This window comes from Narcine bancroftii, chromosome 4 (genome assembly GCF_036971445.1).
Source record: "Narcine bancroftii isolate sNarBan1 chromosome 4, sNarBan1.hap1, whole genome shotgun sequence".
NCBI classification, from domain to species: Eukaryota; Metazoa; Chordata; class Chondrichthyes; order Torpediniformes; family Narcinidae; genus Narcine; species Narcine bancroftii.
In genome coordinates this window covers 89,035,810-89,055,088 of record NC_091472.1, presented here as the reverse complement: position 1 = coordinate 89,055,088, position 19,279 = coordinate 89,035,810, and the positions used below count along the sequence as shown (strand labels likewise).

Below are 19,279 nucleotides of genomic sequence, written 5' to 3'. Positions count from 1 at the left end.
TCCACAAAGTGAATCCTTTGCATCACGAATATACCCAATCTTAAATATGGAAATGAAGGGTGGGTAAAAGGCAAGAATTTGGGGAAGAGGGAAGAAGTGAGTATGAGGAGAGTTGAAGGGACATGGACAGATCCAGGAAAAGTGGCAGAATTCAATGCTCTGTCAACCCAAGGATCAATAAAAATTAAAAAACCACATGACTACAATAATTTGGTGTAGATTAGCAATAGGATGAGTTTTGGAGAAATGTGCAGGGTTCCAGAACATATACATGGAAGATTCAGTGGCAGAACATTTGACAACATAGACGTGATTGTTGATGTTCTTCAGATGAGAGAGCTTGTAAATAGTTTAGTTCAGCCACCAGTCGGGTCACATTCTTCTCATACTTTTCCTGCATACAACGATATTCCAATTGTCAAGGGCACGGCAGCTCCCATCAATCTTGTTAATTTCCCATGTACCCTATTATCTCACATGTCCATCCCCCCCCCCACTTATTCTCCTGCAGCTTGGCTACAATCTGACTAATTCACACAAGCCAAGAAACTTAACAGGTAGGTATACAGGAGCCAGAACATGAGAAAAAGGAGTAGGCCATCAAGCCTGCTCTGCCATTCAATAAGATCATGGCTGATATGATCATTGACTCAACTTCACCTACCTCCCTTTTCCCCATACCCTTCATTTTATTTTAAATGTAAAAATCTATCTAACTGAACCTTAAATAGGTTTAATGAAGTAGCCTCAACTGCTTCCCTGGGCAGAGATTTCCACAGATTCACTACTCTCTGGGGAAAATGTTTTTACTCCCCTGAACCTTGAGGCTGTGTCCCCTAGTTCTGGTCTCGCCTACCAGTGTAAACAATTTTCCTGCATCCATCTTATCTATCCCTTTCATAATTTATGTTTCTACAAGACCTCTCATTCTTCTGAATTCAAATGAGTATAATTCCAGATGATTTAGTTTCTCCTTGTAGGTCAACCCCCTCATCTCCAGGATCAACCTGGCAAACCTCCTCTGGACTGCCTCCAAGGCCAATAATATCCCTTAAGTCTGGGGACCAGAACTGTACACAGTTCTCCAGTTGCAGCCTCACCAGTACCATGTCAAATTGTAGCATGATCTCCCTGCTCTTGAATTCAATCCCTGTTGTACCTGCGATTCATGCACAAGCACTCCCAAGTCCTTCAGCTCTACAGCATGCTGCAGTTTTTCACCATTTAAATAATCTGCTCTTCGGGAGGGAATCACGTGATGGAGTAGTGGCCTGTAGGAGAATACCAGCCCTCTCCAGAAGAGGAAAGAAAGCAAAGAAAAAGCAAAGCCCCAGACACACAAATCGCAACAAATAAAAAATAAAGGTGTAGAGAAAATGGCACCTAAAGAAAGAAAAACCAAAAACGGGAAAAAGGAAGAAAGATGCAGGAAGAGAAAAGTGAAGGCCTTACCTTCACGAAAAAGCAGGGATCCGCCGTGGAAAGAGGAGCCAACTCCCCGAGGTTGGTTGAGACCGTGCAGGGTCGCGACCCACCGACCGCGGGACTTCAAAAATGGCTCACGGAGCCAAACACAGATGCGCATGACGAACACCAACGGGAGGGGGGACCAGCTGTGGAGTTAAACTCCACAGCACGAACAGCTGAGAGATGCCCGACAGCAGGGCTCCCAGCTGGAAGATAAAGAAAGCAACGGGAAAGGGAGAGGCGAGACAAAAAAGGAAACAAGAGACACAACAGATAACCAGCCCAGAAGAGGAACAACATCAAGAAATCATGGAAAAAAAATATCCAACAAACTGAGACAAGCAACTCAACAAGAAAGTCAAAAGAGACAGATACAAGGAAGAGAAATAGAAGACACAAACTCAAGAGCAGACACAGAAGAAGAAGAACACCAAGCTCTGCACAGAGGAATAGGAGGTAAAATGAATGGACACTACATAGATAATTTTTTTTTAAAGAACAAATGAAAGCATTAAAATGGTTGACACTAAAATTTAGTGAATAGAAAAATGAAAAGTACAGAAGAAAAAGTGAGTAGAATAGAGCTGGTCATAACAGATGTAGGGAAAGGATTAGAAAATGTGGAAGAACGTGTAATGGCAGTAGAAATGAAAGTGAATGACAAAAAGAAAATTGGAAGAAAGTGATAAAAAAGTTAAAGAAACACAGGAGTTGTTAGCTCAGAAGATGGATATAACGGAAAACTATAGTAGGTGAAACATTATAAAGAAAGTGGGCCTTAAGGAAGATGAAGGCGGCAAAGATATGAAAGAATTTATAAAAGAATGGATCCCAAAAGTCCTGGGAATGCCAGAAATGCAGGAAGGATTGGAAATAGAAAGGGCACACAGAACATTAACCCCAAAACCACAGTCACAACAAAAACTAAGATCTGTTTTAGTAAAATTTCTGAGATACATGACAAGAGAAAATATATTGGAGAAGGCAATGAAGAGAAAACAAGAAACCACTGGAGTACAAAGGTCAAAAAAAAAATTTTTCTACCCAGACAAGTTTTAAGCTCCTAAAGAAGAGGAATGCAGCAAAATCGATCCTATGGAAAAAAAGACTATAAATTTATGTTAAGATTTCCAGCAGTGCTTAAAATAGTTATCCCGGGGCAGCAAAACAGACTGTTTTCGGATCTGGAGAAAGCACGAGAATTTGCAGAATGCCTGCAAGACAGAAAGAGAGATGAAGAGATGTAACAAGAACAATGACAAACTACATATAAAGATGTAAAAATAATGTACAAGAAAGAATTAAAAGAGGGAAAAGGGAAGTAAGGGAGAAGGGGGGCTAAAAAAAAGGAGGGGTTAAAAAAAATAAGAGGAGGAACTTTGTTGTAATGTGAAGATAAAAATCTTTTCTGGAGGGGGTTGGGTAGGAGAGAATAACAGTCACTGCGAAATCAGTTGACGCTTGCGAACAAGTTCGCAGTCCAAATGGAGAGGGGAGTTGTGGTTGCCTGTCAAGGGACAAGGGGTGACTCAGAGAGGGGGGAATACTTGGGGTTAAGGGAATTTTAGATGTGGGAATGATTGAAATATTTTATGTTTTCGAAGTGTCATACGGTGCATTAAAAAAAAACTGAGAAATGAAAATGGGGAAAGTTGGTGGTGAGGAAGCGGAAATGAGCTGTAAACAGAGTATGAGATGGCCATGTTGAACTATATGACTATAAATATTAACGTAATACATAACCAAATAAACAGGAAGAGGCTGTTAAATTTGCTGAAAAAATAGATATAGCATTCGTGCAGGAAACGCATCTAACTGAAGTGGAACATAATAAATTAAGGAGAGACTGGGTAGGGCACGTAACGGCAGCATCATATAATTCAAAAGCCAGAGGTGTAGCTATATTAATCAATAAAAATGTACCAATCAAAATAGAGGAGGAAATAATAGATCCAGCAGGGAGGTATGTAATGATAAAAGTGTCAGATATAGTCAGAGCTCTGGAATTTGGTCAATAGATATGCACCTAATGAAGAGGATCAAAAATTTATGCAAAAGATTTTTTTTGAAGATTGTAGACACGCAGTGGAATATATTGATAGGAGGGGACTTTAACCTTAATTTGGATTCAAAGATGGATAAAACTGGACAAAAGACTAGCAGAAAGAACAAAATAGCCAAATTTATGGTTAAATCAATGCAGGAAATGCAACTTTTGGATATATGGAGGAGACAACACCCAAGGGAGAAGGAATACTCATATTATTCGAGTAGACATAAAACATACTCAAGGATTGACCTGTTCCAGTTGTCAGCCCATATCCAAGGGAGAGTTAGGAAAAAGGAATATAAAGCTAGATTGTTATCTGATCACTCACCCCTGTTATTAGCAATAGAACTGGGGGACATCCCACCAAGAACATAGAAATGGAGATTAAACTTCATGCTACTTAAAAGACAAAATTTTAGAGAATTTATTGAGCGCCAAATTAAAATGTATTTTGAAATAAATACAGAATCAGTGAAAGACAAATTTATATTATGGGATGCAATGAAAGCCTTCTTCAGAGGGCAGATAATAAGTTATGTAACTAAGATGAAAAGGGACTACAATCGGGAAATAGAACAGATGGAAAGGGAAATAGTACGTACAGAAAAAGAACTAGCAACAAGATACAAAAAATACGAAACATTACAAACGTACAAGGTGGAGAAGAACATAATGAAAATAAAGCAAAAGTATTAGGAACTGGGAGAAAAAACAGATCAAATATTAGCATGGCAACTTAAAACAGAACAAGCTAAAAGAACGGTATTGGCATCAAGGAAAAAGGACAAACAAATTACAGAAAACCCAACAGAGATCAATGAAAACTTTAAGAAATTATATGAGCAATTATACCAAACTGAGAACGAAGGGAAAGACGACAAAATAGATGAGTTTTTAAGCTAAAATTGAACTACCAAAATTGCAAGAAGAGGAGCAAAACAAATTGATAAAACCATTTAAAATAGAGGAGATACAAGATGTATTAAAAAAGCTACCGAACAATAAAACGCCTGGGGAGTACGGACTCCCAATAGAATTCTATAAAACATTTAAAGAGTTACTAATTCCTCCTCTCCTTATTAGGATGTCCACCATCTCCCTCACTGTTCGCTTTAGCAATAGAACCACTGGCAGAACTGATAAGAACAGAAAATAAAAGGGGAAAAAATAAAAGAGGTAATATAAAAATCAGTCTATTTGCAGATGACATCATAGTATATCTAACAGAACCAGAATTATCAATAAAAAAAATTACATAAGAAATTAAAGGAATATGGAGAAATATCAGGGTATAAGATCAATGCAAATAAAAGTGAAGTGATGCCAATGAATAATGTGGATCTCACAGAGTTTAAAAAAAGAGTCTCCATTTAAATGGCAAACACAAGCAATCCGATACCTAGATATTAGACTAGATAATAATCTAGGCCATCTATACAAATTATCAGACATTAATGAAGAAAATACAAGATGACTTAGAACATTGGAAAGATTTACCATTAACACTGATAGGAAGGGTTCATTGCATTAAAATGAATATCTTCCCAAGGATACAATACCTATTTCAATTGTTACCAATTCCCTTAAAAGAGAAATTCTTCAATGAACTAAAGAGAATAATAAGGAAATTCTTATGGAAAGGGGGGAAACCGAGGATAGCGCTCGATAAATTAACAGAATGGTACAAACAAGGTGGTTTGCAGCTACCAAACTTTAAGAATTATTATAGAGCAGCACAATTAAGATATCTATCAGATTTTTTATCAAACAAGAGAAAAACCTGATTGGACCAGGATAGAGCTAGATAAAATAGGGGAGAAGGTACCAGAACATATATTTTATAAGTGGGATGAAAAACTGCTGCAATATAGAAGTTCACCAGTATTGCACCATCTGCTCAACATTTGGAAGATTCACGTCGAAAGGAAAAAAAACAAATTACCAACTTCCAAAATTACTATCAACACAAAATCAACGAATCCCTTTCACGATAACCTTTCCTTCAGAGAATGGGAGAGTAAATGGATTAAAAGAATAGAAAATTGCTTTTTGGGAAATAATTTATTATCATTTGAACAAATGAAGTACAAATATGGAATAACTCACGGTACAATGTTTGGATTCCACCAACTGAAAACCTACTTAAAGGACAAACTGGGAAGCAGACTGAAGTTACCAGAAGGAAGCAGGTTTGAATAGGTGATTACAGACACAATGATAATTAAAAGATTTATAACAAACATGTACATCAAGCTGCAAGAGAAAGAAAATGATGAAATAAGCTGTAAACCCAAACAAAAGTGGGAAAAAGATTTAAACATAAAGATAAAGAATGAAACATGGGAAAAACTATGCTCCGGAACTATGAGAAATACAATAAACATGAGGTTACGCATGATACAATACAATTGGTTACACAGGCTATATATCATGCCCCAAAAGTTAAGTAAATGGGACCCAACAGTATCAGATAGATGTTTTTGCTGGAAGAAGGAAATGGGAACAACAGTACATGCAATTTGGGCATGCAAGAAAGTGGAAAAGTTTTGGGAAGATCTAAATCAGGTATTAGATAAAATCATAAAAACCTACATACCAAAAAATCCAGAGATTTTTCTTCTAAGTAATATAAGTTAAGAATTAGGCCTCCAACTGGATGAAGCGCAAAAAAGATTTATTATGATAGCCTTAGCTGTAGCAAAAAAATGTATAATGTCAACCTGGAAATCATAAGAGAGCCTGAGAGTACACCAATGGTACATGGAAATGAATAAATGTATTCCATTGGAAAAAATAACATAATTTAAAAAATAAAGTCAGATTATTTGAACAAATTTGGGAACCGTACATGGAACATAACAGAGAGGGGAGAGGAGTCACTTGATGGAGTAGTGGCCAGTCAGGGAACTCCAGCCCTCTCCGGAAAAGTTAAAAAAAAAACACAGAAAACACAAAGGCACAAACAGAAAAATTAAAATAAAGTGAAAGTAAAGGTGGGAAGAAAATGGCAGCGAAGAAAGAAAATTCGAAAGCAACGGGAAGAGAAGAAGAAAAGACATCGGAAGAAGAAGGTGAAGGCCTTACATGTCCAAGGAGGCCCGCTGTGGAGAGAGAAGCCCGCTCCCTCAGGTCAGTCGAAGTCCCAAGCTCGGGACTACAAAAATGGCACGCGGAGCCAAGCAAAAGTGCACAACCGCGCATGCGCAAGACAAAAAAAAAAACACTGACGAGAGGGGGGACCAGCTGAGGAGTCGATCTCCACAGCTGAGAATGACAGCCACAGCACAGCAGCAAGAAGAGAACATAGAAAACAACAAGAGAGTAAAAAGAAATCAAGGAAACAACAGATGACCAACCCAGAGGAAGAAGAACATAGAGAAATGGAAGAAGGGAAAGGCAAGACAATGGATATTTTTTTTTAAAGAATATATGGAATCAGTAAAAGAATGGCAATTACAAGAATTTAGTGAAATAAAAGAAGAATTAAAAGTGCAGAAGAAAAAATGAATAGAATAGAGATGGTCATGTCAGATATAGGAAAAAGAGTGGACAAGGTGGAAGAACGAGAAACAGCCATAGAAATGGAAGTAGAGGATTTAAAAAAGAAATTAGAAGAATCTAATAAAAAAGTTAAAGAGACACAAGAGCTGTTAGCTCAGAAGATAGATATAATGGAAAATTATAATAGAAGAAACAATATAAAGATAGTGGGCCTTAAGGAAGATGAAGAAGGCAAGAATATGAGAGAATTTATAAAAGATTGGATCCCCAGGATCCTAGGAAGACCAGAATTACAGGAAGAAATGGAAATAGAAAGGGCACATAGAACATTAGCCCCGAAACCACAGCCACAACAAAAACCAAGATCCATTTTAGTAAAATTCCTAAGATATACAAGATAAAATATATTGGAGAAGCAATGAAGAAAATAAGAGAAGACAAAAAGCCACTGGAATACAAAAGTCAAAACATTTTTTTCTATCCAGACATAAGTTTTGAACTCCTGAAGAAGAGAAAGGAGTTTAATACAGCAAAAGCGATCCTATGGAAAAAATATATAAATTTCTGCTAAAGTACCCAGCGGTACTTAAAATAATTATTCCAGGGCAGCAAAACAGACTATTCTCGGCTCCGGAGGAAGCACGAAAATTTGCAGAACAACTACAAGACAGATAGAGAGATGAAGACATGTAACGAGAGCAAAAATGACCAGGAACTATATGTATGTGTGTATATGGGTGTGTGTATATATATAAATAATATATATATGTGTGTGCGTGTATGCGTATTTAAAGGAAAATATATAGAGTATAGATAAGAATTAATAAGGGAAAGAAAGGGAAAAAAGGAAGTAAGGAGGGAATTAAGAGAGTGACCTTTGTTGTATATGAAAATTAGAATCTTTTCTGGGGGGGTGGGGGGCTGGGTGGGGAGGAGTTACAGTCACTGCAAAATCAGTTTGACGCTTGCGAGTGAATTCGCAAATCCAAATGGAGAGGGGAGATGTGGTTGCCCGACAAGGGATAAAAGGCAACTCAGGAAGGGGAGGGGATAGTGGGGTTAAAGAAATTTTAGATAGGAGAATAAGGGAAATGTTTGATGTTTTAGAAATGTTGTCTTATAAAGTGTTCAAAACAAGAAAGCTGAAATGGATAAGAAGGAAAGGTGATGAGGAAACAGAAAGGAAAGATAAACAAAGTATGAAATGGCTATGTTGAACTATATGACTTTAAATATTAACGGAATACATAACCAAATTAAAAGGAAGAAACTGCTAAATTTACTGAAAAAAATAAAAAATTGATATAGCATTCGTGCAAGAAACACATTTAACTGAAATGGAGCACAAGAAATTAAAGAGAGATTGGATAGGACATGTAACAGCAGCGTCATATAATTCAAAAGCTAGAGGAGTAGCTATATTAATCAGTAAAAATGTACCAATTAAAATACAAGAGGAAATAATAGATCCAGCAGGGAGATATGTAATGATAAAATGTCAGATATATTCAGAGCTTTGGAATTTATTCAATGTATATTCACCTAATAAAGAAGATCAAAAATTTATGCAAGATATTTTTTTGAAGACAGCAGACATGCAAGGGAACATACTAATAAGACGGGATTTCAACCTTAATTTGAATTCAAACATGGATAAAACTGGGAAAAAAATTAACAGAAAGAACAAAGTAACCAAATTTATAATTAAATCAATGCAAGAAATGCATATATGGAGGAAACAACACCCAAAGGAAAAGGAATATTCATATTATTCGGGTAGACATAAAACATACTCAAGAATAGACCTATTCCTGTTATCAGCTCGCATGCAAGACAGAGTTAGAAAAACAGAATATAAAGCTAGAATATTATCAGACCACTCACCCCTGACATTGACAATAGAGTTAGAGGACATCCCTCCAAGAATGTATAGATGGAGATTAAACTCCATGCTACTTAAAAGGCAGGATTTTAGAGAATTCATTGAAAGACAAATTAAAATGTACTTGGAAATAAATACGGAATCAGTGAAAGATGAGTTTATATTATGGGATGCAATGAAAGCATTCTTCAGAGGTCAAATAATAAGTTATGTAACCAAGATGAAGAAGGACTACAATCAGGAAACAGAGCAGTTGGAAAGGGAAATAGCAAATATAGAAAAAGAATTACCAATGAAGGAAGACACAACTAAAAGAAAAGAATTGGCAGATAAAAAAATAAAATATGAAACACTACAAACATATAAGGTGGAGAAGAACATAATGAAGACAAAACAGAAATATTATGAACTAGGAGAAAAAACGCACAAAATTCTAGCATGGCAGCTTAAGAGAGAACAAACTAAGAGAATGGTATTGGCATCAAGGAAAAAAGACAAACAAATCACATATAATCCAACGGAGATTAATGAAAACTTCAGAGAATTCTATGAACAATTATACCAAACTGAAAACGAAGGGAAAGAAGACAAAAAAGATGAATTTTTAACTAAAATTGAACTACCGAAATTACAAATAGAGGAACAAAATAAATTAACAGAACCATTTGAAATAGTAGAAATACAAGAGATAATAAAAAAACTACCGAATAATAAAACACCAGGAGAGGATGGATTCCCAATAGAATTCTATAAAACATTTAAAGATTTATTAATTCCTCCCCTCCTGGAAGTAATCAGCCAGATTGATAAAACACAAAGCTTACAAGATTCATGCAAAACAGCAATAATTAGGTAATACCAAAGACAGGGAAAGATCCACTCGCACCAGCGTCATATAGACCAATATCTTTACTTAACACAGATTATAAGATAATAGCTAAACTATTAGCAAACAGATTAGCCGACTATGTACCAAAAATAGTAAATCTAGACCAAACTGGATTTATTAAAAAAAGACGAACAACAGACAATATTTGTAAATTTATTAACTTAATTCATGCAGTAGAAGGAAATAAAGCTCCAACAGTAGCGGTGGCTTTAGACGCAGAGAAGGCCTTTGACAGAGTAGAATGGAATTATTTATTCAAAGTACTACAAAAATTCAGTTTACCAGAGAAATATATTAATTGGATTAAAGCATTATATAAGGGGCCATTGGCGAAAGTGACAGTAAATGGATATATATCAAAACAATTTAAATTAAGCAGATCAACATGGCAGGGATGCCCACTATCGCCCTTATTGTTCGCGTTAGCCATAGAACCACTAGCAGAACTGATAAGAACAGAAAATAAAAAGGGATAAAAATAAAAGACAAGGAATATAAAATCAGTTTATTTGCAGATGACATTATAGTATACTTAACAGAACCAGAAATATCAATAAAAGAATTACATAAGAAATTGAAGGAATATGGAGAAGTGTCGGGATACAAGATTAACGCAAATAAAAGTGAAGCAATACAAATGAATAATGCAGATTTCTCAAAATTTAAGAAAGAATCACCATTCAGATGTCAAATGCAAGAAAAACGATACCTAGGTATACAAATAAATAAAAACCTCGGCCATCTATATAAACTCAATTATTATCCACTAATGAAAAAATTACAGGACGACTTAGAGCATTGGAAAGACTTACCACTAACACTAATAGGAAGGATAAACTGTATTAAAATGAACATTTTCCCAAGGATACAATACCTATTTCAGGCATTGCCAATACACTTGACGGAGAAATTCTTCAAGGAGTTAAAGAAAATAATAAGGAAATTTTTATGGAAAGGGAGGAAACCGAGGATAGCACTAGATAAATTAACAGAATGGTATAAACAAGGAGGCTTACAACTGCCAAACTTGGTACAACGTAGGAATTCTCCAGTATTACATCATCTGCTCAATATTTGGAAGAAGATTCATGTAGAAAGGAATAAAACAAATTACCAACTACCAAAACTAATACTGACGCAAAATCAGCTAATCCCTTTTACAATAGATAACCTTTCCTTTAGAGAATGGGAGAAAAAAGGGATCAAAAGAATAGAAAATTGCCTTTCAGGAAATAAATTATTATCCTTTGAACAAATGAAGGATAAATATAATATAACTCACGATACAGTGTTGGCATACTACCAACTGAAATCCTACTTGAAGGACAAATTGGGAAGCAGTCTGAGGTTACCAGAGGGAAGTAATTTTGAATATGTGATTACAGACACAATGATAATCAAAAAATTTATAACAAACATGTATATTAAACTACAAGAAAAGGAGAACGAGGAAACAAATAGTAAAACTAAACAAAAATGGGAACAAGATCTAAACATAAAGATAAAGAATGAAACATGGGAGAAGTTATGCTCAGGAACTATGAGAAATACAATAAATACGAGGTTACGTATGATACAATATAACTGGATACACAGGCTATATATTACACCTCAAAAGTTAAATAAATGGGACCCAATGGTATCTGACAGATGTTTTCGCTGTAAAAAGGTAATGGGAACAACAATTCATGCAATCTGGACATGTGAGAAAGTGAAAAAATTTTGGGAAGATCTAAACCAGATATTAAATAAAATCACAAAAAGTAATATACCAAAAAACCCAGAGATCTTCCTCCTAAGTAGCATAAAAAACAAAGAATTTGGAATTGATTTGGATGGTGCACAAAAAAGATTTGTTAGGATAGCCCTAGCTGTAGCAAAAAAATGTATTATGTCAACCTGGAAATTAGAAGATAACTTGAGAATACAACAATGGTATATAGAAATGAATAAATGTATTCCATTAGAAAAAATAACATATAATTTAAGAAATAATATTACAATATTTGAACAAATATGGGAGCCATACATGAAACACAATAGAGAAAACCTACCGGGGACATCTACCACCTAAAATGACAGAAGGAGAAGGGAATGAAAAGAATTGACTTAGTGGAAATTCTTGTTTGTTTTTGAGTGACAACATTGTTTGACGGGTTTAATGTATCTTAGATTCTGAACTTTAAATGAATGGGAGGGGAAGTAGGGAGGGTGGGATGGGAAGAGGGGGGGGGGAAGAAAACGACATTGTATATATTTGAAAAGTAAAATGTATGTATCTTGATCAATGTGAAAAATAAAAAATTTAAAAAAACATAACAGAGAGGGCTTGCCACAGAACTCCACCCCCTAAAATGATAAGACGACAAAATGTCTTGATCCAGTGTGTAAAAATAGATGATACATTTTTCTTGCTTGTTTTCATTGTGTGATGACATTATTGTATTGTATATGTTGAATGTTTAGTGGTTTTGGAGGGGGGTGGGAAGGTAGGGCAGAAAAAAAAAGGGGAGAAAATGCCACTGTATATTTAAGAGGGAAATGTTTGTATGTATTTTGGTTGATATGGTTCACAGTGTGAAAAATAAAAACTTTTATAAAAAGAGGTAGTCATGAGAACATGGACCCAGTCCTCATCAAGGACTCAGCAGTGGAGAGGGTCAAGAACTTCAAATTCCTGGAGGCTCCATGTCAATGCAAACACGAAGACGGCTCACCAGCTTTGTGAAGTGTTAGAGGAGATTTGGTACATCACTGAAGACTCTCTAAAAACTTTTACAGGTGGACCATGGACAGCATTCTGGCTGGTTGCATCCCTGCCTGGTATGGATGCGCTAACGCTCAGGACAAGAATAAACTCCAGAGGATTGTTAATTCGGCCTGCGATAACACGGGCACCAGACTTCACTCCATCGAGGACACCTAAATGAGGTGTTGTCTTAAGAAAGCAGCCTCTATCCTCAAGGACCCCCACCACCCAGGACAGGCCCTCTTCACTCTGCTACCATCGGAGGGGAAAAGGTACAGGAGCCTGAAGACGAGAACCCAGTGGCACCAGGACAGCTTCTTCCCCTCAGCCATCAGATTCCAGAGTGAGCCCCAGACATGGGCTCACTTTGACCTTTTTATTTATTTTGTAAGGTGGTTTATATAAAAGTTTACCCTGTGATGCTGCAGCAAAAAAATTTTTTGTTCATAACAATAAATGTTACTTTGTCAATCCAGAATTGGCGGCGGGGGAAATCTCGACACGAAACCCTGACTCTCCATTTATCTCTCCAACAGTTTGCTCTTTTGCTGTGGGCACTCATTGCCAGAACAAAGGAGGGCTGCACTGGCAGAGTGGCTCTGGTCTTTCACCTGAGCCTTTATATTTGGATGAGGAACGTAGAGTCGGATGCTCCTCAGGGTGGGCAGGGACTTGAGTAAAACTTTCACAACTTGCTTTCAATAATCATCTTAAGTTTATGGAGTCCTTTTATTAACTATTTCCATAATTTATAAGATCTCTTGGATCTTGCTCTGTGGGGTTGTGGTTTCTATTAATGGTAGTGAAATTATATGTACTTGCCAGAAAACTTCAGAAGGGAATGGGGTAGGATTTGTAGTATAGTATAATAGTTATTATCTTTTTCTATTGGCCATATATTGTAACGGTTTAAATGATGGCCACTTCTCTTTCTGTTTGTCTATTATTCACTTTTATTTTTCTTATATAACGTCTTTTTCTGTATATTCCTTTTTATATATTACTTTTGATTAATGGCTTTTATTTTATGTACTATTTCTGTAAAATCCAATAAAAATATTGAAAAAAAATTTAGTATCATCTGCAAACTTGGCTGCACGACACTCTGCCCCCTCTTCCAAAACATCAATGTAAATGATGAACAGCTGCAGGCCCATCACTGACCCCTGTGGTACCCGACTTACTACTGTCCTGCTCATCTGAAAAACACCCATTTATCCCAACTCTGTCTTCTGTAAATTAACCAATCCTCAACCCAGGCCAATGTACTTCCCCCTTCTCCGTTCATCTTTATCTTACTGAGAAGTCCCTTGTGCAGCACCTTATCAAACGCCTTCTGTAAATCCAAATATACAATATCAACCTGTTCCCCTCTATCTACCACACCCATTATATCCTCAAAGAACTCCAAAAGAGACCTGCTCTTTCTGAATCCATGCTGTGTCTGCCTGATGGATCCTCAATTATAAATGTCTCACTATTTCATCTTTAATGACAGCTTCAAGCATTTTCCCAACTATAGACGTTAAGCCAACAGGCCAATAGTTACTCATCTTCTGCCTACATTCCTTTTCAAAAAGGAATGTCTCAGTCATTTCCTCATTACTCAATATCAATCTCCCTTTCTCATCTTCCAAGGGACTTGTGTTGACTCTAATCACCCTCTTCTGTTTTATTTAAAATTTTTTTGCTATCTGTTTTTATATTTTGTGCTAATTTACCTTCATAATTCTTCATCCCTTTCCTTATTTCCCATTTAGTTGTCTCTTGTTCTCCTTTAAAGTTTTCCCAATCCTCCAGTTTCCTTTATTTCCTTAGTTAACCAAGGCTGACTCTTCCCTCTCTTACTGCCCTTATTTTTAAACAAGAATACATTTTTGTTGAGCACTGTTAAAAATCTCTTTGAAAGTCTTCCACTGTTCCATACTGTAAATGTGTGGAAAAGAAAAAGTGTATATCATGGCTATTGTGATTTATGGTGTGAAAAATAAAAAATTTAAAAAAAAAAAGTCTTCCACTGTTCCTCAATGGTTCTGCCAATTAGCCTGTGCTCCCAGTCCACATTGACCAATTCCTCCCTCATCCTACTGTAGTCTCCTCTGTTCAAGCATAATACACTAGTTTGAGATCTAACTATTCCACCCTTCATTTGTATGAGAAATTCAATCATACTAGGATTGCTTTTTCCAAGAGGGACCCCAACTACTAGATTGTTAATTTTACCTATCTCATTGCACAATACTAGATCTAAAATAGGATCACCCTTGTTGGTTCCTTAACATGCTGCTCAAGAAAGCTATCACAGATACATTCTATGAAGTCATCCTCCAGACTCCCTTGACCAATCTACCTGGAAGTTAAAGTCCCCCACAACAACTGCCATTCTGTTCTTACATGCCTCAGTTAATTGCCTGGGCCACTGTGCTATCATTAATTGGTGGGTGATAGACAACTCCCACCAGTGATTTTTTTTCCCTTTACTATTCCTCATCTCAACCCAGATGGACTCAACATTCTGTTTCTTAGATCTTATATCATCTCTTACTATTGACCTGATCTCATCCTTGATTAAGAGCACCACCCCACCACCTTTACCATCTTGTCTTATCTTTTTGTACTACCTGATACCCTTGAAAGTTTAATTCCCAATCATGCCCATCTTGCAACCATAGGACCAAGAAGGAACCCATTCCATCACGAGGATAATCTACAAACTCCTCACATGCTGCACTGGCCCCATTCAGCTCCATCCCAAGTCCCCTGCGCTAGAGGTAATCTGCAAGCAGCCGATTAACCTGTCAATCAGCATGTTTGTGGGATGTGGGAGGAAACTGAAGCAGCTACGTGGTCAGAAAGGAAATCGTGCTGACTCTGCACTGGAGGTTAGATTAAACCTGGGCTGTGAAGCAGCAACTTCACCAGCTGCATCATAGCGCTAATCATTAACAATGCAATAGGAATTATTAAAAATAACCAAGGTAGCACTGTAACATGTTTCTAGCCCTATAGAACATGGTAATAGAATCAGATGAATGAGGGCAGTCAGATGAGGTTGAATGCCATTTCATTCTTGGTCACTGTGCAGAGTAATATGGGGGAAGAAACATCTGATGGCAATATACTGTATACCCTTTGTTTTTAAGATATCCCTCAAAACTCACCTCTTTAACCACGATCAATTTCCTATCCTTCCATTTATCCTGCTAACTCTAGGGGGTAGTGGTGAAAGTAGACATAATTGTTGCATTTAAACGCTTATAGATAGAAACAACTGTGCTGGGAAAGGAGAGAAATTGATCATGTGCAGGCAGAGGAGATGTTTCCTTTGCCATTGTGTTCAGTGCAGAGGTGGACATGGGCCTGTTCCTATGCTGCCCTATGTTCGAAGTGAAAATAAGGATGGACTGTATAAACATTTAGATTCTCCAAAAGCAATTTACCTCTTCGGGAGCAAAATGGAACCGGATATCTGACGGCAGAACACTTCCATATTCCCATCTCAAAGATCGAATCCGCAGTAAACGGTCATATCTGTCGAACAGAAACTGATAATCACTTTTACCTGTCATAGTCTATTTCCTATAATCTATTTTCTGAGGGCACTATTTTGTCACAGTTTTCCCCCATCTTAGGATCTATCATCTGTGGTGGAGCTGGTTCTTTGCTTCACTGACATCAGCAAAGATGTTCCCCATTAGCTTCCTCTCATTCCGAGAAACACTGACGCCAAACGAAGCACCCATCTTCATTCAACCCCATGCAGCATTCCTTTGGAATTCTCACTGATATTTTTGCTAGCTCACAATTATGAAGCTGCAATACCTACGAGCTCAGGATTTGCCACAATAGACTTCTCTGCTTCTCCCCATCCCTTAAAGTTGCTTCTCAAAACCCACCTCTAAAGAAGCGTTTGATTGCTTCCTTTGATATGAGAAAACTAAAAGTAGACCATTAAGTAATGGAAAGAAAACCGCGGACGAGGGAAGCACAGACGGGTCCAGGTGTTATTGCCCATGAATCACAAAAAGTAGGCAAGTTTAGCAAGTAGTTAGGAAGGCAAATGCATATTGACTTTTATGGCAAAGGGTTGAGATTTTGAAATAGGGAAATACAGTTATAGTTGCCACACCTAAAGTGCAATTTAAATCTCCTTTAGACAGGAAATACTGGGACTGGTGGAAGTCCAAAAGAAATTCTTTGGATGAAAGGATGGTCTCATAAGCACCAGTTAAAGAGATTTGTTTTTAAAAGTCTAAAGAACAAATATGTACGAGGGGTGTTATCTTATTAATCAGAATGAACATGAAAGAGTAGATGTTAAGATGCTTCGACTTGTAGGAAATGAGGGGACTTAGTTACAAGATTAGACGTGGCCATTTACAAGAGGTGAAAACAACTACTTGCAATAGGTGTGTGACAGATTTGTGTTAATATTAATCTTTAAAAGTTAAAATGTTATACATTTCTTAGTAAAGTTAGTTTTTGGGTGGACAGGGCACATTTACATATTTTTAGCCCTTTTCACACTTGCAAGTGATCCCAAGAATTAACTGCCAATCAGCCTTCAAAGTGTCTAGTGTGAAAGCAAAATTAGATTAACGCCAGCATCAGATGACGTCATCTAATGCTGGGGATTGACGGCCTCAACCCTTTAGTACAATCCCCAGAGTCTGCAGACATCGGTGTTGCAATCAGGCAAGTGTAAAATGGGTAATTGGATTGTAATGACCCAAGTTTTTGTGAGTGCAGAAAAGTGAAAAGAGAGAAAGAAATAAATAGCAATAGTGGACGATTTTTAACCAGCATGGGAAAATTGGTAGCATTACAGTTCACAATTTATAAAGACCGTGGGAAAAAGTAACGGTGGACCTGACTTCCCAGAATGCCGTGTGGCAAAGAAACCCCTCCATGAATGCTCTGTGTATGTAGCCCTTTCTCTGCCTCATGGGATTCTGGGAGGGTAGGTCTGCCATTATCTCCCCCCCACAGCATTTATGAATTGTAGATAGTGCTACCAAATTTCCCATGCTGTACAAATTGTGCGCTATAGCGCCATTTTGTTATTGCTATTTAATGCTAGTACTTGGCACTGTACCTAGCTATCAGACATTTCAGGTACTTTCTAGAAGGCAGGCATTTCACAGTTTTTATGGACCACAACCCGCTTACATTTGCCTTCACTAAGGTATCAGATCCATGGTCGGTTTATCGACAGACATTTATCATGTATGTCTCAGTTCACGACACCATTGAACACATCTCAGGAAAGGCCAACATAGTGGCAGGTGTGCTCTCTTGCCCGGCCACAGAATCCGTGCAGACTTTAGCCCCAGGGGTGGACTATGTAGTGCTCGTGAAAGCGCAACGGGCAGACGAAGAAATTCCAGTTGGCCTGGGGAAGCTCAAACTCCTGTGTGACATACCTACAGGTCAGCCTCACCAACTGTTCTTGTGTTCTGGAGGTAGCAGATATTTGATGCAGTATAGGGGTTGGCACACCCATTGTTCAGAATGACTGACTGGATGGTAGCCAACAGATTTGTGTGGCATGGTCTTCAAAAACAGGTCAGCAATTGGGTGATGTACTTGTTGCCAGACATCCAAAGTCCAGCAACACATGAAAGCCCCACTACAATCTTTTTAGTAGATATATCAGAGTTTTGACCACATTCATGTGGACATTATAGGCCTCCTGCCGATGTCATGTGGTTCCTGTTTTCTTCTCACTGTAGTGAATCGGGCCACACAGAGGTCAGAGGCAGTTCCACTAGCAGACACGACTACCAACACCTGTGCTAGGGCCTTCATTTCCACCTGGATAGCACTTTAGGGTCTGCCAGCACACATCACACCTGAAAGGGATATCCAATTATATCAAGCCTGCTGTCACCAATGGCCACCCTGCTTGGAACCAAGTTGTATCACACAACTGTGTACCACCACAATCCAACAGACTAGTAGAAAGGTTTTAAAGGCATTTGAAATCAGCCCTTATGGCGCATCTGCAGGGACCTAACTGGGTTGATGAATTGCCATTGATATTCTTGGGCATACGAACAGCACCCAAGGACTATACAAGTGCCTCATCAGCAGAGCTAGTCTACAATGCGCTCTCGATGGTTCCAGAATTTGTATCAGACTCATGAGGACAGGAGGAGACACCTGCAGCGGTCCTAAGCAAGCTTAGTTCTTTAGCGCCCATAGCAACATCTCAACACAGTTAGGCCAGGTCCTATATACCCCAGATCTTGCAGGACTGCAAATTCAATATAGAAAATAGTACACCGTAAACCATTCCAGTGTCTGTATGAGGGTCCCTTCGAGGTACTAAGACACAATGGTTCAACATACATTTTGGACATTGGAGGTAAAGAGGAAGCTTTTGACCATCTCAAACCTGCCCATCTGGATTTGAACAGACCAGTTGTGGTTCAGGCACCTCAGCAAAGACCGCCAAAACAAAAATATAGACTTTGGGGTCTGCAGCGAGATTGCTGGTTTGGTGGTGGGGGGGGGTCATGTGGAGACTCACTTACAAGCAAGCAAACCAGCTCCCAAAATGGTGGGCGTGCTGTGGAAAATTGACCTGTATCCAATTCAGGTATTTATCTGGGCTAATGACATCATGGATGATGTCACATCTTGTCCATGTGACAGGAACAGTAATGTATACAAGCCCAGCATGCAAGACTGGAAACGTCAGTCTGGCACTAGACTCCATAGCGGGTACGTCGACCTCCC

At 37.9% G+C, this 19,279-nt stretch overlaps 1 protein-coding gene across 5 annotated transcripts in view; it reads right to left on the bottom strand.

Moving 5' to 3' along the window:
• gins1 (GINS complex subunit 1 (Psf1 homolog)) overlaps positions 1-19,279 on the bottom strand; it is a 58,976-nt gene that overhangs the window by 4,804 nt on the left and 34,893 nt on the right. For all 5 annotated transcript variants that reach the window (XM_069931908.1, XM_069931907.1, XM_069931909.1 and 2 more), the window contains one exon: positions 15,979-16,069. In XM_069931908.1, the coding sequence (XP_069788009.1) occupies positions 15,979-16,069 (91 nt within the window). The remainder of the gene's footprint in view (positions 1-15,978; positions 16,070-19,279) is intronic.